The 23,613-nt window shown below is 41.6% G+C and overlaps 1 protein-coding gene across 8 annotated transcripts in view; it reads left to right on the top strand.

Moving 5' to 3' along the window:
• The window catches only part of HHAT (hedgehog acyltransferase), a 283,748-nt gene that overhangs the window by 195,709 nt on the left and 64,426 nt on the right, over positions 1-23,613 (top strand). For all 8 annotated transcript variants that reach the window (XM_061625299.1, XM_061625294.1, XM_061625300.1 and 5 more), the window contains one exon: positions 10,583-10,727. In XM_061625299.1, coding sequence (XP_061481283.1) covers positions 10,583-10,727 — 145 coding nt within the window. The remainder of the gene's footprint in view (positions 1-10,582; positions 10,728-23,613) is intronic.

The following is a 23,613-nucleotide window of genomic DNA, read 5'->3' as shown; positions in this document are numbered from 1 at the left end:
CTCAAACAAAACTATGCAGGTAAGAAGCCAGCAGGCGTGTGGGGGCTTTCCAGTGTATTGCAGAGCCTGCAGCATGTACGACTATCTGCCTGTTGGACAGCAGTCGTGGGTGTGCTCTCGGTGCAATGAGCTCCTGGCTCTCCGGGAACGACTTCATTTCCTTGAGGCCAAGGTGGCAGACCTGGAAAAGCTGAGAGAGGCAGAGAGGTGTGTGGAGGAGGCCTTCAGGGACGTTATAGCTGTGTCCCACTCCAATGATGATAGCTCTCCTGCTATCATGGAGAACGATGGTCTCGGGGAAGGAGAGCATCCAGCTGAGGAAGAGGGAAACGATCCCTTAGAAGGGACCCATTCCTTGGGGGATGAGCAGCTATCCTCTCGTGCCGAGGATATATCTCCAGGGGGTGGAGGGATCCTTGTAGTGGGTGATTCGATCATTAGGAACATAGACAGTGGGGTGTGTGATGGGCGTGTAGACCGCAAGGTGTTTTGCCTGCCTGGTGCGAAGGTTGAAGATATCGCCCGTCGTTTAGATAGTTTGGTAGACAGTGCTGGGGAGGAGTCAGTGGTCGTGGTGCACGTTGGCACCAACGACATGGGGAAATGCAGCCGTGAGGTCCTGGAAGCCAAATTTAGGTTGCTAGGTAGGATGCTGAAAGCCAGGACCTCCAAGGTGGCTTTCTCTGAAATGCTACCGGTTCCACGCGCAGGACCAGCCAGACAGGCCCAGCTTTGCAGTCTCAATGCGTGGATGAGATTATGGTGTTGGGTGGAAGGGTTTAGATTTGTTAGGCACTGGGGAACATTTTAGGACAAGCCGGGCCTGTACAAAAGGGACGGGCTCCACTTGAACCAGAATGGAACCAGACTGCTGGCACTTAAAATTAAAAAGGTAGCAGAGCAGCTTTTAAACTGACTGAGGGGGGAAACCCGACAGGAGCTGAGAAAGGTCCGGTTCGGAATAAACCTCCCTCCTGGGATAAAAACCAAAGAAATGATGAAATTTTAAAAGGGGTAGGCCTAGAAGAAGGCATTGTGAGAGCAGGGGCACAGGATATAAATTCAGAAGAGCAAAATTACCACAGGCCAAACCACAAGTGCCAAAGACACTTGAAGAGAGACACTGCTTACAAGTGCCTGTACGCTAATGCTAGGAGCCTCCGAACCAAGATGGGAGAACTGGAGTGCTTGGTCTTAGAGGAGAGCATTGATATAGTGAGCATAATGGAGACCTGGTGGAATGGAGAAAACCAGTGGGATACGGTTATCCCTGGATATAAACTATATCGGAAGGACAGGGAAGGACGTATTGGTGGCGGAGTCGCTCTATACGTGAAAGAAGGCATTGAATCCAGCAAGCTCGAAACCCCAAAAGAGGCAGACTCCTCCACAGAATCGTTGTGGGTGGTGATACCGTGCCCCAGGAGGGACTTAATACTGGGAACGATCTATCGTCCCCCTGATCAAAATGCTCAGGGAGACCTTGAGATGAGATATGAAATTGAGGAAGCATCCAAACTAGGAAATGTGGTAGTAATGGGTGACTTCAACTACCCGGACATAGACTGGCCGCATATGTGTTCCAGTCATGACAAAGAAGCAAAGTTTCTAGATATTCTAAATGACTATTCCCTAGACCAGTTGGTCATGGAACCGACCAGAGGGACGGCAACCCTGGACTTAATCCTCAGTGGGGACCGGGACCTGGTGCGAGATGTAAGTGTTGTTGAACCGATTGGGAGCAGTGACCACAGTGCTATTAAATTAAACATACATGTAACTGGCCAATTGCCAAGAAAATCCAACACGGTCACATTTGACTTCAAAAGAGGAAACTTCACAAAAATGAGGGGATTGGTAAAAAGAAAGCTGAAAAACAAAGTCCAGAGGGTCACATCACTCGAAAATGCTTGGAAGTTGTTTAAAAACACTCTATTAGAAGCTCAACTGGAGTGCATACCGCAGATCAGAAAAGGTACCGCCAGGGCCAAGAAGACGCCAGCATGGTTAACGAGCAAAGTCAAGGAAGCTCTTAGAGGCAAAAGGTCTTCCTTCAGAAAATGGAAGTCTTGTCCGAATGAAGAAAATAAAAAAGAACACAAACTCTGGCAAAAGAAATGCAAGAAGACAATAAGGGATGCTAAAAAAGAATTTGAGGAGCACATTGCTAAGAACATAAAAACCAACAACAAAAAATTCTATAAATACATTCAAAGCAGGAGACCATCTAGGGAGACAATTGGACCCTTGGATGATAAGGGAGTCAAAGGTGTACTAAAGAACGATAAGGAGATTGCAGAGAAGCTAAATGAATTCTTTGCATCTGTCTTCACAGTGGAAGATATAGGGCAGATCCCTGAACCTGAACTAACATTTATTTAATTTATATACCGCCCTAAGCCCGAAGGCTCTCTGGGCGGTGTACAAAAAGATAAAAACAAGCACAATATATAAATACAATAAATACAATAAATAATAAAAAACAAACAAACAAACAGTTCTAGGCTTAATGGACAATATAAAAACTGACAAATCACCGGGCCCGGATGGCATCCACCCGAGAGTTCTCAAAGAACTAAAAGGTGAAATTGCTGATCTGCTAACTAAAATATGTAACTTGTCCCTCGGGTCCTCCTCCGTGCCTGAGGACTGGAAAGTGGCAAATGTAACGCCAATCTTCAAAAAGGGATCCAGAGGGGATCCCGGAAATTACAGGCCAGTTAGCTTAACTTCTGTCCCTGGAAAACTGGTAGAAAGTATGATTAAAGCTAGATTAACTAAGCACATAGAAGAACAAGCCTTGCTGAAGCAGAGCCAGCATGGCTTCTGCAAGGGAAAGTCCTGTCTCAGTAACCTATTAGAATTCTTTGAGAGTGTCAACAAGCATATAGATAGAGGTGATCCAGTGGACATAGTGTACTTAGACTTTCAAAAAGCGTTTGACAAGGTACCTCACCAAAGACTTCTGAGGAAGCTTAGCAGTCATGGAATAAGAGGAGAGGTCCTCTTGTGGATAAGGAATTGGTTAAGAAGCAGAAAGCAGAGAGTAGGAATCAACGGACAGTTCTCCCAGTGGAGGGCTGTAGAAAGTGGAGTCCCTCAAGGATCGGTATTGGGACCTGTACTTTTCAACTTGTTCATTAATGACCTAGAATTAGGAGTGAGCAGTGAAGTGGCCAAGTTTGCTGACGACACTAAATTGTTCAGGGTTGTTAAAACAAAAAGGGATTGTGAAGAGCTCCAAAGAGATCTCTCCAAACTGAGTGAATGGGCGGAAAAATGGCAAATGCAATTCAATATAAACAAGTGTAAAATTATGCATATTGGAGCAAAAAATCTTATTTCACATATACGCTCATGGGGTCTGAACTGGTGGTGACCGACCAGGAGAGAGACCTCGGGGTTGTAGTGGACAGCACGATGAAAATGTCGACCCAGTGTGCGGCAGTTGTGAAAAAGGCAAATTCCATGCTAGCGATAATTAGGAAAGGTATTGAAAATAAAACAGCCGATATCATCATGCCGTTGTATAAATCTATGGTGCGGCCGCATTTGGAATACTGCGTACAGTTCTGGTCGCCTCATCTCAAAAAGGATATTCTAGAGTTGGAAAAGGTTCAGAAGAGGGCAACCAGAATGATCAAGGGGATGGAGCGACTCCCTTACGAGGAAAGGTTGCAGCATTTGGGGCTTTTTAGTTTAGAGAAAAGGCGGGTCAGAGGAGACATGATAGAAGTGTATAAAATTATGCATGGCATTGAGAAAGTGGATAGAGAAAAGTTCTTCTCCCTCTCTCATAATACTAGAACTCGTGGATGTTCAAAGAAGCTGAATGTTGGAAGATTCAGGACAGACAAAAGGAAGTACTTCTTTACTCAGCGCGTAGTTAAACTATGGAATTTGCTCCCACAAGATGCAGTAATGGCCACCAGCTTGGATGGCTTTAAAAGAAGATTAGACAAATTCATGGAGGACAGGGCTATCAATGGCTACTAGCCATGATGGCTGTGCTGTGCCACCCTAGTCAGAGGCAGCATGCTTCTGAAAACCAGTTGCCGGAAGCCTCAGGAGGGGAGAGTGTTCTTGCACTCGGGTCCTGCTTGCGGGCTTCCCCCAGGCACCTGGTTGGCCACTGTGAGAACAGGATGCTGGACTAGATGGGCCACTGGCCTGATCCAGCAGGCTCTTCTTATGTTCTTATGTTCTTATGGCCAAGGATGAAAGGCTATTATTCAATGCAGATATGGTACCATACGGTACATCTCACAGAGATCTATAATTGTGTGTCTTGTCATGAATTGATGACATTACCCTAAGTGGGCCACAGGAATACATGGTGACACTGTCTCCCCATTTCTGGTTAATACCCAGCTGTAGCAAAATGCTAAATGAATGGGTCCAGCTGAGGTCCATAGTTGTGTGTCCTGGCGTGATCTGACAACATCGTCCTAAGGAGGCCACTCTGGCAGCATGTGTCATGTTCTGGTCCGATGCCAGATCCCACAGAGAAAGTGGCAAGGCTGGAGACTGGCTGAAGGCTGCTGGACCACAGACAACTCTTAAGTGAGCAACTTGCTTTGACAAAGGTTGGGAGTAGACTGAGGCCTTTTATGCCTCTGTCTCCAGACTACCTTCTCCAGACGCCACCCCCTTGGGAGATCTTCAGAGACTTAAAGGGCAAACCCTCTGGTCTGGAAATGGGCACTCCTCTTCCATTTCATAGCCTCTCTCCTGGAGCACTCCCTGACTAGTGAGATGTGGTGGGAGGCATCTGGTTCATCAGGGGAAGGTTTTCATGAGAGTTCAGGTGCTGGTCCTATAGGCCCTGATGGTTAGGAAGATTCCTCTGTGAGTTCCTGTCGAACAGCCTCCGGTGCCATGGTCTCCCTATCTTCAGCAGTCAGCTCTGAGCCTTGACTCTGACCTGTCTTCCCATCTGGTGACCCTGCAGCCTCCAACCCTGTGTTATGATACAAGGGTCATGACAGTATGGTGACAGCAGCATCACATGAGCTGGGCCTCCCCATGCCTGGTTAGTTTTAGTGACAAGTTCTCAGTAGTAGTAAAATAGTTAACCCGTGCCCTCTGCACCTCTCACTGGTAGTTGCAGCCAGGGATTGCAACATTCCCAGATGTGCCATTAATAGCCTATGATCCTAATCAGTATTGCCCCCAAGGGGGTGTGTTGGTTCAAAAGGGTGGAGGACTTTCCATTGTGTGATGTATTTGTATATTCCATGAATGGATCACATTCGCCTTAGGAGTAATGCTGTTGTCTGACTGCTTTTATACCACTTATTTCCCAACATTAAAATAAAATTTACATTTTTTCTCATAGGATATTTCTCCTATAGTTAATATTGTCAGAGAACCCCACAAAAAGGTATTTCCCAGAACACCTTCAAGGATGGCTCCCTTAAGCCCCTCTTGCAAGTGACAGGATTTTTGGCTGTAGGGGGAAGTGTACAGTATCTTCCTTCCACTTACTCACAGTCGCTGCTTAAATTCGGTGTTGCATTCTGTTATTTTCTTGTTTGTTTTTGTGATGTGAGTCTACAGCAAAATATTCACTAGCATTTCTCGCCTAGGCAGTACTGACTCACACACTCTAAATTGACTACAAAGAGCGGCAGACAATCAATTTACGCCATATTTCCAGCACACAGAAGCAAATTACAATGGCATTTTTATACCCATGACTTCCATTCAGATGACATTTTAACCCTTCCATTTTCATCCCTACCCAAAATACTAAACTTATATTCTTACAGCATCTCTTTGGAGCATTTTAAGTACTTTTGAGATATCCCAGAGTTACTTGTGGCATTATATGAATTAATTATATCCTAGAAAACCATTGAAGATAGGCCTGGATTGATTATTTTCATTTATATTCAAATAAAGACAATTTATTTGCTTTCGACTACCAAACTACCATTTGATCCTATCAGGAGCTATGCATCTGTCAGTAGAATCTTTAATAGCCACATTTAGCTTCTCTCATAGAACATTTAGAATGTTTTTGGATTCTTCAAAGGTTGGGAGCTTTGTCCATTGTAACAGTTGCCTCTGCCTTATTGTTTAGTTTTTACTGTTTAGCCCTTTGATGTTCTGATGTTTTATATGTCTTTGCTTTGTACGTCGGTCAGAGTGGCTGGGTAACCAGCCAGATGGGTGACTAATAAATCGAATAAATAAATAAATAACCAATTGCAGACAGAAGTTGTGCATATTTTTGATTGGAGGCATAAATGTCTGTGTACAAATTTCAGTCATTCCTGCCTTCAGTTTAAAAATGTGTATTTGACATGCATGATGTATTCATAGATGATCTAACGAAGGTAAGTCACTTTATAAAAATATAATGCATAATATTTGTTATGTGTTACTAGTGTTATTTGTAATATCAAATCAGAAAACTGAGCCTGAATTGATATATGGGAAGATAATGTCCATTAAATATTAGGAATGTGTTTTCCAGCTATGTATTTAATAATAAAAGATAATTTAAGCAATATGACTAGATAAGTTATCCTACTCTGCTAGAAGTAAGCCCCTTGATATCCTACTTATTTTGCAAGTTGAACTATTGGACAGCCTATAATAATGCATGGGGATTGTGACTGCCTGCTGCCCCACTGCTTGCCGCAGTTTGGGGCCTTTGGGGCTCCTGCGGGGAGGAAGGGCGGGATGTAAATCAAATAATAAATAAATAAAAATAAATAAACCAAAAGTGTCCCTGGCCTTACCCACTCAGCCCCCAACCTTGACTGGAGAACAGCTGAAGGGGGCTTTTTCTGTGTTTGCCTGAATATGAGCAGAAACCACTATATGATTCAAGATTCCGATCACACAGAGGTTCTACCTGTGCCAGTAAAAGCTAATGCTTGGAATGAAATAGTTTAGCTGAATGAAGTTCATTGAACTAGTTCAAGAATCTCTGAACTACCCCTGAACATAGTTCACATAATTGCTGGGTAAATTAAAGCTGAGTTAATTTCATTTGGGGTAGAACTTTGAATGATTTCTAGCTCATCTTCACATTCATTTCCTCCCCCTGCCCCCAGCTGGAGGTCCAGACTCTTAGCTTTCATTTAGAAAGCAAAACATGGAGGCAATGTTCTAAGGCTTATTAAGCAGATGTGGAGGCACTCTGTTGCTAAGGATGCTTAGTCGCTTAATTACTGTTGCTAAGTAATCAGAGGGAAGGAATGCAAGCTGTTTCTGGTATCTTCCCTGCTAAAGAGATTTGCTGCCTTCCAACAGAAACAGCTTATAGCAAGAAGTACAGGTACAAGAACAAAGCAAATGATGCCTTTAACAGCTGTGTGACGTTAAACAGGGTAAACCTTTTCTAATATGGAAATACAATTATGGGAAAGCTTCACCTGTTGACATTCTATCTGTCAGACATCTTGGGTGATATTCTACTACCATGTCCTGTCAGGACAAGGATCTCCACTTATGCAACAGGACTTCCCTCTTCTACCCCTTGTGTGTGCCCCAGGCCTTCCCAAATCTGCTCCAGAGAGTTGTGGGAACCCCCAGAACAGTTTTATGGGGGTCTTAGGGGGAGGCGAGGGGGAAAACATTCTGTTGCGCAAACAGAAATCCTTGCAGTAACAGAACGTTCAACGTAGCATTACACTAGACTCCACCCAGCATTACTTGTGTGTAGCCCATGATTTAGTTTTGGACTCTGTACTTCAGCACAGCAGCTTATAACATTCTGAAGGCTGAATAAAATGAAAACCTGGAAATTAGCAGTAAACTATGGTTGGCTTAACCCAATTCACCATAAAGCTCATTTTAAAACCAAATAAAAAACTGAATGTGTAACAGAGAGCTAAATTTGTTTCTGGAATGTGTGCTTCATTATTAATGTATTCTGTGGTCAATGTCAACCTTGTAATATAAAAGTTTGAATGTTTTATACATGCATAATATTGAGAGCTTCAGATACATGGTCAAGAGTATGTTGAAAATTTAATAAATTATGGATTGCTGTCTTTGGAAAAAATAGCATAAATAGTGGTGTTTACAAGCATTAGGCTGCAATCCTATACTCACCTGTGAGGGAATTCCATTGACCTTCTGACTAGAGATGTATAGGGTTCCAATGTTAAGCTTCAATATAAATCCTATGTGCCCATATTTCCAATGTTATTTGATTTTTGAAATGCAATCTACTAACCCAATGACATCAATTCTTAGCAGCTTTAAAGGAAGGTATCTAGCAAATGTTTAATTAGGTCCTTAAAGAAAAGCAATTATGATCGAAGAACAATCATAAAGCTTCATTATGGAGAAAGGAAAGGTTTTTAAATTTTATGTTAACTTCAATATGTGTTTAATTTGCTACTTGGATTTAATTTTTCCTACTCATGTCTCTTAGCCTATAAGGGCTTCTGTGTAGACATTGTTTTTAAATGCATATTGGCTGTTGTTGTATTGAACACTCTAAAACACAATCCAGTCTCCCAGCTCAAGAAAAGAGCAACAACATAAGACAAGTCCTGACAGGGGCCACCCATATGCCTATAGGAAGCCCACAGTCAGGACTTGAATGATTCCCAACAACTAGTCTTCAGAGGCATACTGCCTCCACTGGTGGAGGGAGAACATAGCCATTTTGGCTAGTAGCTATTGATAGTTTTGAATCTTCCAACATTCAGCTTCATTGGATGGCCCTGAATTCTAGCCATCCAGAGAGAGAGAAAAACTTCTCCCTATACACACACCATCCATCATTATCACCATCCATCATGATCATAATCAGAGCTTGGAAAAGTTACTTTTTTGAACTACAACTCCCATAAGCCCCAGCCAGCATGGCCTCTGGATTGGGCTGATGGGAGTTGTAGTTCAAAAAAGTAACTTTTCCAAGCTCTGATCATAATTACCCACACACATGTTATCATGACATGAGATAAAGCAGATGCTCTGGGTTGCAGATTCCAGAGGTGGAAGTAATTTTGCATCTTTGTTTGGAAGTGCTGTGCATGGTATGAAGGAAACACCTCTGTTTCTCTTGTAATGCTCATGTGAGAGAGGGGATTTTGAGGCAGAATTAAGTGGAGCTTAACCCATCCCTGCCCATCATTTCGTCTTCCTGCAAATAATATCCAGGTCATTTTAAACGTCTTTTTCCCCACAACAAGACTGGCTGGAGGGGAGCATTCACAGGGTTCCATAAGCAAGTGCAGCAAAAGCTAAGCAATCCTCTCTCACCCACAAGTCCTCCCCTGCCCTGTATTTGTGTCAGCTCAAGATGCGTTTGGAAAGCCTGTGTTTCTGGTCCAACGCCTAAATTCTGCCCTGCGTGGGTCATTGAAAGGTGAAATGGAGCAAGTTGGCATTGTAGCAGTTTTACTTCAGATGAGCTTAGGGTCTAAAGCCCCCTCTGGGAAATGGCAAATAAGCCATCTTAGAGAGAGAATGTCAGTGTTTAAACAGATGGAGCAGGATTTGTAGATTGGAAAGATTCAAGATTAAAATGCAAATAGCAAAAGTCAATTCACTGCCGTTACTTTTTAGAAATAGCTTGCAATAACTATACCATTGTAACCAATACAGATTAAGCAACTGCTTTATTCTAGCAGAGGGATTTGTGCCTTCATCATACCTCCTATTTACAGAAAGCCAATGTATGTTGCAGCAGAAAAGTTACAACAGTGTAAGAATTGCACTGTACCAAATTCTGTTCAGGAGGAATTGGGAGGAATTTGATTTACACCACCCTTTTTGCTGGCTAAATTCTGCAGGATTACTAGGTCATGTGACCTAGCTGAAAGGCATCTGAAATAGGTATAAGACTCTCCTTGCACCAGAATGCCCCTTTTTGGGTTTACACCAGGTTAAGTTACACTGGTTTAAGCTGAGCCAGGTGAGGGAGGGATTATGCCAGCAGCTCAGCTGGGGTGAGGAATTTGTGCCAGCATGGAAAGCCCAAGATCCACCGAATCCAGACTATCTCGTTCTAGTGGATCTTAGGTTTGGATTGCTTTGTTCATTGGTTTTCACAATAACCATACAGTTTGTCAAACCAATGAGTTGTCCAGAAATATAGCTGCTCCTAAAGAATAATCACTGTGCTGTGAAACTCTCTGCATGGCACCCCTGGAAAACAACTACATAAATCCCAAGATACTCTCTGGCTACCTCTTAAAGCAAGTTTCCTTTAAATATGGTGCTAATGCCAGTGTGCTTTCCAGGATGATTCCACTGCAGCTGAGAATTATTCCTAGAATGATGCTGTTTTGTTTTAAACCAGAAATAGGGAACTTGTGGCCCTCCAGATTTTGTTGGACTCCACTCCCATCAGCCCCTGCTAGCATGGTCAGTGGCCAGGTGAATGGGAGTTGCGGTGTAACAACATCTGGAGGGTGACAGGTTCTTCATTTCTTCTTTAAATGTAAACATTTAAAGGTCCTGCAGGGCAACAGGGGCTTCTCCTCACTCTTGTAACTTCCCTATCCCTATAGCAGTCACACCAACATTGAAATAATTTATTTTCACTTTTCCGGTACTAAGATACTGCTTACTTTTATTGTAAGTTGCCTGTTTAAAATTTCCTTTTCAGAACCATTTTTTGTCCCCGAGAGGTTCTCGTCGACTCCATGCAGCTCTGGCATCTATATCTACCACATGGCTGATTTTCTCTAACCTTATCTTTCTCGGAGGGAACCACGTTGGCAGAATCTACTGGAACAGGATCTTCATAGAAGGCAAGTTATATCAATCTGATTTATATTTCTTTTAAGTTCTGTTGGAAATACGTGCCTGCAACTTGATTCAGCTTTGCAAAACATAAACAAGCACACAACTCCCTCAGATGCCATTCCACCACATGTCTTGTACTATAGGCTTTTTGTTCAGCTTACTTCTTTGTGCCCTTGGCATCATATCAGAAGTAATCATTGCAGCTTTTTCCCAAGGCTGGTTGGCCTTCAGCCTGAACCTTTATTATTTATTTTAGTTCAGGCACTTTTTAGATGCATATCCTATTAAAATGGTACTCAGAGTGACATATACAGTAATACAGCAAAATGGCATAAAACAATAATACAAAATTCATAAAAGCTGACAACAAAGCAGAATAAACTAATCAGCCTCAGTTAAAAATGTTTGGTTGTATGCAACTAAGTTCTAGTCAGAGTTGAGCTACTAAAATGTCTGGGCCTAACTGAGTCATGTTTATTAATTTTAATAAGTGTCCTCTGAGCATGGCTAACCTTGGCTACAACTTGGTGTGTACTGAATAATCAGACACAGGGATATGACATTATGGACAGAAAACTGTTGCTTATTTACCAGCCACTAAAATAGCAGTAAGGAGACAGCCAGGCCACTGGCTTGTGGAAGTGTGGGTTGCCATCACTGAGAATATTCAACCCATCCCTGTCGCAATAACTCTGTTAAGTTTGATGTTAAGAGCTGAAACAAACTGAGGGGAGGGAAAGTCTCCAAATGTAAATTATGAGATGAGAAAAAGTAGAAATACTGTTGCTTAAAAGAATGGATGTTGACATTTGTGCTTTTCTATGGTTCATTTTGCCCCCCTCCCAAAAAAGTGGCATGATCCTTTGCACAGTATTTAGGGATGACATTTCAGTTTTTATCATATTCAGCTAAAAGTTCCATTGATTCAGGAATTAAGGAGGGGGCAGTTTATTACTTATAAATGTTGTGTACTACCTCTTATTCAGGATTTCAGTGCAGCAACAGTGCAACAACAGTGAGAAGGAGAATGCTCTTCACAGTCCCACCATGAGGCAAAGTGAGGCAGCCTGCCTCAGGTGACAGATTTGAGCAAATCCCAGAGCTTGGAAAAGTTACTTTTTTGAACTACAACTCCCATCAGCCCAATCCAGTGGCCCTGCTGGCTGGGGCTGATGCGAGTTGTAGTTTAAAAAAGTAACTTTTCCAAGCTCTGGCAAATCCAAATAATGTATGATTAGCAGAAAAATATAAATTGTTTTGTCTGTTATACTTTTTAACACAGTGTGTTGCATTTCCTACTTTCGGTGTCAACATGTTTTAGACCAGGGTTCCCCAATCATTGTAAGCCTGAGGGTACATCTGGCATTTTGAGAGAGTACCATGGGGACCATGCCTTCTGCTTGGTTTTCTCCCTCAGCCCTCAGGCCAATCTCCCCTCCAACAAATAGAAAGAGAGAGCTAGAGAGAGAGCACATGTACATCCATGTTTTGCTTTTCCGTGGGGACTTGGTAAAAGTCAGATCTAGTAAGATTAAAATTGATCTTTTTGAATTTGCATGGTTTCACATGGAGTGCCCCCCCCCCAAAAAAAACCCACCATCGAATTAAAGTTTACATTGCTGGGCTGCATGTTTGATCAAAGATCCAGAACTTACCAGCACCATAAATATATTGTGCCAAGGCACAGATCCTCATAGATTTTCATGATTCTTATGTAATTGACAACAAACCATCAACAAATCACAGAACACATTTTTGTTCTATCCTCCTACCTCCTCTGGCGCTTTGCTTTCTGTTCAGCTGTTCAGGTGCCATCCTGAGCTTTGAAAAGGGAAGAGAACCATCATGCAGTAGAAGAGCATCTGCTTTGCTTGCAGGAGGTCCCAGATTCAATCCCTGGCCTCTTCAGGTAGGGCTAGGAGAGACCCTGGTCTGAAGCCCTGGAGAGCCACTGCCATTCATTGTAGAGACAATACTGAACTAGATGGACCAATTGCTTGACTCAATATGACAGCTTCTTATGTTCCTGAGCTAATGTGGTGTAGTGGTTAAGGTGCTGGACTACGACCTGGGAGACCAGGGTTCGAATCCCCACATAGCCATGTAGCTCACTGGGTGACCTTGGGCCAGTCACTGCCTCTCAGCCTCATGAAAACCCTATTCATAGGGTTGCCATAAGTCGGAATCGACTTAAAGGCAGTACATTTACATTATTTTTCTTATGTTCCTATGTAAAAGTACATAGAGATAAAAGAAGAACTGGGAGAGTGTGTCAGTCTTCTCACTTCCTCTTTCATGTCTACATGCTTATTAGGAGAGAAAAGAGTTGCTAGCTTTGCTGCCTCATGATGAAGGGAACAGTGGGGGGGAGAAAGGGGCTCAGAGATTTTGAAGGTACCATGGTACGTTCTTTGCACCAGTGGGCACCACATTTGACCATCTCCCATGTATTTTCATGTGATGCAACATTTCTCAAGAGGAGCCATGTCAGTCTCTTGTAGCTGAAACAGCCAATAGTCCTCTTGCTCTTTTAAGGTCAAACACCTTTATTATAGCATGACAATCTGTAGGTAAATATGTCATCAGATATAGAAAATGTCTAGGTGCCAGAAACTTTTTCTCTCCTCTTCAAAGGCACCCACTGCATCACTATACATCATCCAGATTTTTAAGCAATAACTGTTTTTCTGTACAAGTCCTGCTGTTCCCATTGTGCAGTAAATAAGATCTGAAAGATCACTTTAAGCAATTTGCTGGACAGATGGCCACCCATAATACTGAAAAACGAAAAACTCATTTTAAAACTGCACAGGGCAATCGTATCTTCCTTGTGAAGATGTAAGAGACCTTAAATTACATTCTGTTAAAAATAGTCTTTCCTTGATCCTCTCTTTCCTCCCTTCCATTTATGAGAGCTGGTTATCTAGAAGAACTTTGCAAATACTAGCTCAGGGGATGGCTGCCTACCACCTGCATTCCATGTCTGTGCTGTTCCTCTCCTATCTCACAACCCATCTAACCACCCACTGTCCAACTATCAAGGGGCCACCAAGAGCAGCAGGAAAAGCTCTGCACTTACCCCTCCCAGAAGAACACAGTACAGCACCATAGTGCTGTGGACACTGCTCTTCCCTGTCTGTGCCTTAAAGAGCAAGGACCTCTTTTAGACTGAGAGAGAGAGCACACTGGGATTGTAGCACATAGGGCACTGTGCTGTAATTCTGGGTTGAAATGCGTGGCTGGCAGACAGTTTGCTGTTCCTCTGCTGGCCTCTAATCAAGAAATTGACTTCTCTTACAGTGCAGGGGCAGATCTCAACTTTTCACAACTATCGCATTTGTGCATCTGCAATGTGTCTATGATTTAAACATAACAGTTGCATGACTGAACATGCTAGGATAACTTTGAACAATGATTTTATGAATTGTGGCCATATCATCTGGTTTAATATGTATAGATGTAATTGTTATACCATGCTCAAGTAGAAACATTGTTTCATCAGCTGCCATTCACACACACATGTTATACCATATGCCCTAGTATCAGAAAATAATGCATACCTTAACGTGGTGAGGGGGTTTGAGAGTGTCGAAGAACCTGAGAGCAATGCTGTCAGGAGTCTAGACCAAGAGGCTAGACTCCTAGCAGAGGCACCCAAGGCGGAATGGTCAAAGCTGAGCCACCGGACTAAGATGCATCCAAACTCAGAGGAAGGCAATGGTAAACCACCTCTGAATACCTCTTACCACGAAAAATCTATGAACGGAGTATCCAAAATGCAACATGAGATAGTGCTGGAAGATGAGACCTCCAGGTTAGATGGCACTCAGTGAGTTACTGGGGAAGAACAAAAGACAAGTACGAGTAGCTCTGTGACTAATGACGCAACCGGGTCAAAGCCAGAGGCTGATGTGCACAGATGCGAAAGGAGAGTCCGGAGTTGTATGACATACACAGTAGGAACATGGAATATGAGAAGCATGTACCAGGGAAAGTTAGAAATTGTCAAGCAAGAAATGGAATGTATCAACATTGCAATCCTTGTCATGGGTGAATTAAAATGGACGGGAATGGGACACTTTCAATCAGGCAACTACAAATATTTTATGCAGGAAATGAGAAATTAAGAAGAAATGGGGTTGCTTTAATAGTGAGAAGTGATGTAGCAAAAGCAATTAGGAGCTATAACACAAGGTCTAAGTGAGTGATATCAATGAGATTAAATGGAAAACCTATTAATGTAACCATCATCCAAGCTTACGCTCCAACAGCAAACACAGAAGAAGAGGAATTGGAGAGATTTTACTCAGAAGTACAGGAGGAAGTTGATCACACACCCAAAGAAGATGTTCCGATAATCATGGGGGACTGGAATGCAAAAGTAGGGAACAGAGAAGAACTAGAAGTTGTGGGGAAATGGGGCTTAGGAGATAGAAATGAAGCAGGAGAAAGACTTACTTAATTCTATTGCCTTAATATCCCATGCAAGTAAAGTAATGCTCAAGATTCTACAGCAAAGGCTCTTACCATATATGGAGCGAGAAATTCCAGATATCCAAGCTGGATTTAGAAAAGGAAGAGGTACCAGAGATCATATCGCAAACATACGTTGGATAATGGAAAGGACCAACCTATACTGATGTGCAACCTATACTCTGGACAAGAGGCTACTGTAAGGACAGAATATGGAGAAACCAATTGGTTCCCAATCGGAAAGGGTGTGAGACAGTGGTGTATTTTATCACCCTATTTGTTTAATCTATATGTAGAACATATCATATGGAAAGCGGGATTGGACCGCAATGAAGGAGGTGTGAAAACTGGAGGGAGAAATATCAATAATTTAAGATATGCAGACGATACCATACTACTAGCAGAAACCAGTAATGGTTTGAAACGAATGCTGATGAAAGTTAAAAAGCAAAGCACAAAAGCACGCCTACAGCTGAACATCAAGAAGAGAACAGAAGATTTATGTAACTTTAAAGTTGATGACGAGGACATTGAACTTGTCAAGGATTATCAATATCTTGTCACAGTCATTAACCAAAATGGAGACAATAATCAAGAAGAAGGCTAGGACTGGCAAGGGCAGCTGTGAAAGAACTAGAAAAGGTCCTCAAATGCAAAGATGTATCACTGAATGCTAAAGTCAGGATCATTCAGACCATGGTATTCACGATCTCTTTGTATGGATGTGAAAGTTGGACCGTGAAAAAAGCAGATAAGAGAAAAATCAACTAATTTGAAATGTGGTGTTGGAGTAGAGCTTTGCACATACCATGGACCACAAAAAAGACAAATAATTGGGTGTTAGAACAGATTAAACCTGAACTATAATTAGAAGCTAAAATGATGAAACTGAAGTTATCATACTTTGGACACATAATGAGAAGACATGATTCATTAGAAAAGATAATAATGCTGGGGGAAACAGAAGGGCGTAGAAAAAGAGGAAGGCCAAACAAGAGATAGATTGATTCCATAAAGGAAGCCACAGACCTGAACTTACAAGATCTGAACAGGGTGGTTTACAGCAGATGCTATTGGAGGTCACTGATTCATAGGGTTGCCATAAGTTGTAATTGACTTGAAGGCACATACACATATAATCATAGTAGCTATTTTGTTCTTCTTTTTCTTAATTAGTTGATGGAAAAAGATGAAAACAGCCCTAGAGGAACAGAAATATTGCTGTGTTAACTACAGTTAGCTAGCTGACTGGTTGGACACCTGAGCTATAACTCAGGCCTAATTTCTGATTTTCACAATATGTGTAGCTCAACATGAGACCTTTTTGGGATTTCTGGACAGAAAAAACCCAGCAACAAGTAAAAATAAAATCCAATTGCTTTCCACAATTAGTTTCCAATTGCTTAGTTAGTCCTTTATATAGCAGCCAGTTAAAAAGTTTTCCCTTGATTGTCCAGCAGGAATGAAAATGTAAGGGCCAGGAACAAGACTAGAGGGCGGGACCATCAAGCAGCAGATAACAAACACACCCTATAGTATTTATTTTCACTCTGCCCTTCCCTAAACTTGTAGTATGGGCAAGTTTGCTTTTCAGGTGGAATCTAAAGCTGAGATACCTACTGCAGCATCAAAGCCAAGCTCAGGAGCTCACTGTCTTTACCAAAGTAGTTCAGATCATGAAGAAGCAGAATACAGGGACAGACCATCAGGTGAAAGGGGATTGTAGCTATAAGCAAAGTCACTCTTTTGAATCTGGAATTTCTGGGTATCTCTCATAAAAAGGTTAGTCAATTCCACAGATTAAACTTCATTCATGTAGGTTAACACATTCTCTAGATGGAAGAGGAGTGACAGGGATGGTCAATGCCTTTCCCTTCCCCTGGTCTGGCCCTCACATCCTCTCCACCAGTGTTTGTGTAGGGATTGGTTGGCACTATGCAATTCTCCCCCCAAATGTCCCTCCTAGACATGTGGCTGCACCACCTAGAAATATGGCTTCCCCACCCAACAAGGAAGCCTGGCTATAGGGCTGGTCCAAGTAGTGCATTCCCATTATAGCAGGAGTTAGGAAAACAGCCTGCCCTGCCTGATCCCAGGAACTGTTGCTGACTATATCTATGGGTGCTGAGTTCTCACATTACAATTGTCCACACAAGTTCTTGTCCTTCAGCTGTCAGGATTGTTTACATGTGCAAATGAAGTACTGGGTGAACAGGTCTTACTTCAGTTATCTGGTACGTAGTCAAATATAACCTGGTCTTTGTTCCACCTCTTTGCATAGAGCTATAAAGCCAGTAATTTTCATCAGGAGATAAGAACTGCATTAAAAAAAATGTATACACTATTTTTGGAGGCAAGAGATGAAAGCATGATTTTCTCCCAGATCACCAGATTGTCTTGACTGCTCAGGCTTCTGTTGAATCAAATTACTTTGGGCAGGCATTGTATTTAAAAATGAACTGCAACATTGCAATTTTAAACCAAGGCAAGCTATCTGGACTGGTAAATGTACAACTTAATCTTCATTCACAGACCCTGATCCTGTGATCAGATTAGAGTGGCCTTGTGTCCTGCTTTACAGGGGAACGTCCTCTATTTGAAGGGCTGTGAGTCAACAGTTCTTTATTTGAAGGACTATCAGACAACTGTCAAATGAGTCCTCTGTTTGAAAGGTTGCCCAGTCCAGGTCTGGCTTAAAGACAAAACAGACATCACAAAGGAGAGTAAAGGCCCTGTTGCCTGTCAACAGTTGGCATCTGGACAGCAGACTGAGCAGGCGCATAGGGCACCTCATCTCATTGCATTTCTAACAATTACAGTAATTATTTCTGAATTTACATCTGTACATATAGGATTGAATCTAAAATGAAGTGAGCAGAATTCCACTTGTGAAATGGGACTTCCTCTCCTCTCCCTGCATGCCCCAAATATCTGCTCTGGAGGTTTCCCAGCCCTCCTGAGCAGATTTTGAGGGTGCACGGGGAAGAGGGTTGCAGGAGAGAGGTGGGGAAGTTAAGTAGCTTGCTGCACAAACAGAACAATATGTTGGCTACAGCCCATAAATTATGCAAATTTATGCAAATATGTGTCCTCTTTTGTCCTCTTTCTTGGTAATACGTAAGTGACCACCTTAGATAAGAGTGACTGCAAATGTCTGAAGTTTCTTGGAATTTCAAAATTATCTCTAATTTGTTTTTTTGTTTTTTTTATGCACCCTCTTCATTTTCAGCACATCTCCTTGTGGTTTGGCATCTTGGTCCAGAACATTTTGCTTGTTGCAAGGCAAAATATAAAATAAGAGAAGTGTAGTGTTGAGAAGTAACCGTGTATTAAAATCTTGAGGCAGAAGGGGCTCACCTGATCATTTTTTTAAAAAATGAAATTCAGGAAGGACAAATTTAATACGATACAAATAGGAATCAAGAAATCTAAAATGAGGAATAATCAGCTTAGGGTAGTGAACTAACATGCCTCAGAAATTACTTACTGAGATGCCACGCCTGTTGTTCTGTTCTATTCTGCTAGGATATATCAGAGCTTGGAAAAGTTACTTTTTTGAACTACAACTCCCATCAGCCCAATCCAGTGACCATGCTGGCTGGGGCTGATGGGAGTTGTAGTTCAAAAAAGTAACTTTTCCAAGCTCTGATATTAATGTTCTTAACCTATTTTGTTATATAGGGTGTTGTGGTTTGTTTTATGATAAATTATTGTAAGCCGCCTGCAGGATCTGCTTGAGCCAAGACAGAATATAAATTGAAAAAAATAAATAACAGCAAAAAGACAAGAAACAACTCTGCCCCACACAAACATTAATTATATACCCCCCTGAAATAATTTATTGGTAGATGTTTTTATTTTATTTTGCACAAATAAAACATGGAGTGGTGATCCAATAGAGTTCACATAGAGCCACTGTGTTTCACTGTAGCCTTGTTTTGCAGAGTTAGCATTTCACTGATCAGCTATTTAAAAAGGGATGTGTAGTATATGTAGTGGTGGCTGGTGGCTCCATGTCAGCGGAGCAGTGGAATTTGCTCCCCGTTTTGATCCAAACTTTCAAGCAGCTGTCCAAGGCGCAGCACTTTGGACAACTTCTTGAAAATTCAGACTAAAACCCAGAGTTGATTCCACTGTCCCACTGAAACAATATGTGAATCAAACATACCACCATCCTTCAAAATTAGCATTTCTCTGAATTTTGCAATGTAGTTCTCCAGCCTTGTTGTTGTTGTTGTTGTTGTTATTTGATTTATATCCCACCCTTCCTCCCAGCAAGAGCCAAGGGTGGCATACAAAAGCACTAAAAACATTAAAACATAAAAACAAACTTTAAAACACATTAAAACAAAACATCTTCAATAATGTTACTTTAAAAAGCTATGAGAACATCTAACATAAAAACATTTTTAAAAAGAAAGTTTAAGGATATATTAAAAAGCAATTCCAAAGTAATATGTACAAAAATGCCTATACTGGGGTAAAGTCTCCATAAAAATGCATACATTAGTGAAAACACAAAAATGCATTATTTTAGGGGAAATTGTATTGCAAAAATATGTGCATTAGGCAAAATTGCCTACAAGCACATGTATATTAGGAGAAATTCACACTAAATCCTGATGAATTTTCACGAGAACTTTTTTTAATGCAAATTGAACCTAATGGACACCATTGCACCCACAGCAGGTGCATGATAATATTATTATCATCATCATCATCTTATTAATTGGCTACTGATGTCTTCCCTTACACGTACAAAAATAATTGGGAAAGAGGTTTTTTCTTATTTTAAATTATAGATCTTAACTGCAAATACAGGTCTTAACTGCAAGCATCATTATTCTTGAAGATAGGAATTTGACAGAAATTCTAAATATATTTACTCCTGTTACTTATTACCCTTTTCCATCTGCAGTAAATAACAGTGATTATCCTGCAGGTAAGAAAATGTGTTCTGCTGGGAAACAGAAGAATGTGGGCATGCTAACCCACTGTGTGTACAAAACTCAAGCATATTTCAAAAATTATTTTGAAAGTTGTTTGGTGATTCATTCCAGAAGTAAATGTTTCAGTGCTAATCCCAACACTATACTTTTTAGGGGCCATCATCTTTAGTCATTCCCTTTTTCCATTACAAACTGTGCCTGCACTGTGGGGCTAACTGGAGAGCAAAAATCACTCTAAAACAGGAACTGAGTTAAAAATGGCCATGACTTTTATTGCTCACAGCTTATGCATTGCTTGGCATGGCACTGGACAAGGATCTAGAGATAATCATCAGCCTGCCTATTGGGCAAATGTGAAGGTGTGAGAGACAAGCTCAGATCCACCATGGTACGGACCGACACTGTGGACCCTCAGTACCAAACTGACTACTACACATTGGGCTGGGCCTTGAAGCACCACCCCCAAGATCCCTCAAAGGAGACCCCCAGTGGTGAATGGGAGCTCACCCCCCTTGTGCCAGCTATGGATCTGCTAGCAAATGCCTCCAACACCTGAACTGGAGTTTTCTCCAGCCTTGGGTCTCCAAATGTTGGACCACAGCCCCCTTCATCTTGAGCTAGTGTGGCCAATAATCAGAGATGTTGAGGGTTGTAATCCAAGAACATCTGGAATTTGGAGAAGATTGCTTTATGGGGAAGATTGCTTTAAAGACACAGGCTTTCAAAATTGCACCAATAAGACTTAAAGCATAATCCAACTCACCTTCCTGCTGGGCTGGGGTGAGTTGGATGCTGTGGAGCACCGGCTGTGCCGGGAAGCTCCCAACTGTGCCCAGCTATGCCAGCCTCCACCGCTGCCTGAGCCACTGAGGGTCCACCAGGGACGGCAAGCCTGGCGGATGAATGGCTGGCAGAAGCCCCAAAAATGGGGCTTGCCAGAGGCATGGTGGGGGAGGAGCCATGGGGGGGACTTACGCAAGATCCTTCTCATGTTCAGACCCCTCCCCCAGGTTCTGATCGCTCTGCAAACTCCACCAGCCAAAAGGCCAGTGGAGTAAAAAAAATAATTAAATTTCCATTCAGGTCTACAGGGAGTGCTTACTCCCTCGGAGGCCTGTTTGCAGGAGCCGGTGGTTCCCAGCCGGCTCGTGTGCACAGCTCCCGATGGAGCCCGCATTCAGCCGGGTCAGCGGCTCCCAAGCGGGAGGAGGATCCTGCGGAGCTTTCCCCTGGGTCCTCCTCCATCAGCCCCCCTTCCACCAGCTCCCCTGCAGCTGGATTGCTCTGCCCATCTGCAGTCTCTGCCCCAGCAGTAGACATGAGTCTTGAAAATACTGCCACTAGTTCTGTTTTACCTCAGTGTCTCTTTTTCCCCATCAGTACCTATTTTTAAAAGAACATGGGGAAATAACGTTTCAGTCTCAAACAGCCATGAAGATGGAATAAATCACTCCAAGGCTTGTCCTAGTGAAAGTGACTCTGCCTTGGGCTAAGCCTTGCCATTAAAGTGAATGTGCAGCTGCCTCAGGAGACAGATTTTAGGCACCAATAAAATGGAAACAAATTGTCAGTTATTTAATTTATAGGTTTGGGTTTTGTTGTGTGGTTTTTTTTAAAAAAAATAAACACTGCTTCAGAGTGGCACAAAGACACCTCCCGCTTACAAAAGGGCAAGCAGAAAATGCTAGAAAAATAAATACAAGCTGCTGTGTTTAGACCTAGCTATAGAAAGCCATAAAGGAGGATCCTACATGGTTTGTGAATGCTGCCCCCTCTCTCATGAGGATTAATGGCCTTTGGAGCACATCTATTCCCTTTTAAGTTCCTTAATTTGAAAGAATAATTCTCTCTGCACAGCAGAGGGACACTCAGCTGGGATGCGATAAGGAACACAAAGTTCAAAACAGATCTGATAACACATAACAAACTGAGCTAAATAAATATGTCTCACCTGAATGAAACCAGAATTAAAATGGAGGGGGGGATCTATAAATCAGACTATACAAAATAAGGTCTCATTGACAGCAGCAGGCTGGTTAAGGTAGTCAGAGCAGGCTAAGTGACCTTAGGTAGCATTACCAAGTTTAATCCACACAAGAGGATGAGTGATTTTCAAACAATGTCTCTGGTGAATGGGATTGTTCACAAATAGGATTTTGTGACATCTTTTTTCCTCTAACTCACACAAGAATAAATCAAGTATAATTCCAGGCACAGTCAATGGGATGGATTCTTAAGTGGTGTGTGTCAGCTCAACCAACTTATTTATTTAGGCTTTTAATCCAAGCTGTCTTTAAGGATTAAGAGTTAGATGACTGCATTGTAAAAATGATTTACTAAAATGTTCACTGTGTTAGAAATGAATTTACAAAGGAAAAGGCAATCTTGACCTCATAAAAAAAGTTGGTATACTTCTGGAGGACAGATTTATACAATGTACAAAATAAGGGCAGGTTTATACAATGCTTTTAGCCTATAGCAGCAAGGTTCCTACAACAGCTGTCTAGACCAAGTTCAATTTAAAGATAAAGAACCAGGGGACTTGAAATTGCCAATCAAAAGTTAGTACCTGCTCAGCAGACTCAACGATTTTCCCCAGTGTGATGAGATATATTTCTGTTTCAACTATTTTAACCCCTTCCTCTTTCAACAAGCCTTTTAAGTAGAGACCTTATCCCAGTCTGCTTCTGTGCTGGAATTACTTTTTTAGATTTTTAAAAGCGTTTTTTGAAGTGGTTTTAAAGATGCTTTGTTTTAATATGTTTTTAAAGATGTTTTGTTTTAATGTGTTTTAGAGTTTTTTGTTTTTTAAGATGTTTTCTTTTTTTTCCAATTAATTTTTATTCAAATTTTCAAAACCAAAACAATACAAAAAGAAAAAACACAAATCCATAACCAATACAATAAAAAGAAAAAAAATATATAAAAAAATTGAATTCCGGTTTGTTGTAGTTCAGCTATAAGTCTATAATATATAACAAGCCTGTATCTTATAGATTATAAAATCACCTTCCTCCAGCTGTTATCTTAATTGGTTACAAATCTCATTAACATCATATCATTTTATTCTTCCACAAAAAGTCAAAGAGAAGTTTCCAATTCTTGAGATATATGTCCATCAATTTTTTTTCTAGATAAACATGTCAATTAATCCAACTCATCAAGTCTACTAAATCCATAATTTCAAATAGTTCTTCTTCCATTATCCGTATTGGTTCCATCTTCCATCTTCCATCTTTACGCACCCAATAATCTTGCTGTCATAGTCATATAATAAGAGTCTGATAGGAATTTCCTTTTTCACAGATGTTTTCTTGCCATCAGTTCCGAACATATCACTGAAGTATTGTTGCAAAGCCGCATCTCTGTTCCCCTTTTTTATATAATACACTAGCACATCTCTTGAAGATTTTTCCATTGACACAAAACAGGGATTAATTCTGTTAGCTTTCTCCATTTCAAGTTCCAT

The sequence above is a fragment of the Rhineura floridana genome, chromosome 4 (genome assembly GCF_030035675.1).
Source record: "Rhineura floridana isolate rRhiFlo1 chromosome 4, rRhiFlo1.hap2, whole genome shotgun sequence".
Taxonomy (NCBI): domain Eukaryota; kingdom Metazoa; phylum Chordata; class Lepidosauria; order Squamata; family Rhineuridae; genus Rhineura; species Rhineura floridana.
This window is presented reverse-complemented; position numbering and strand designations above follow the sequence as displayed.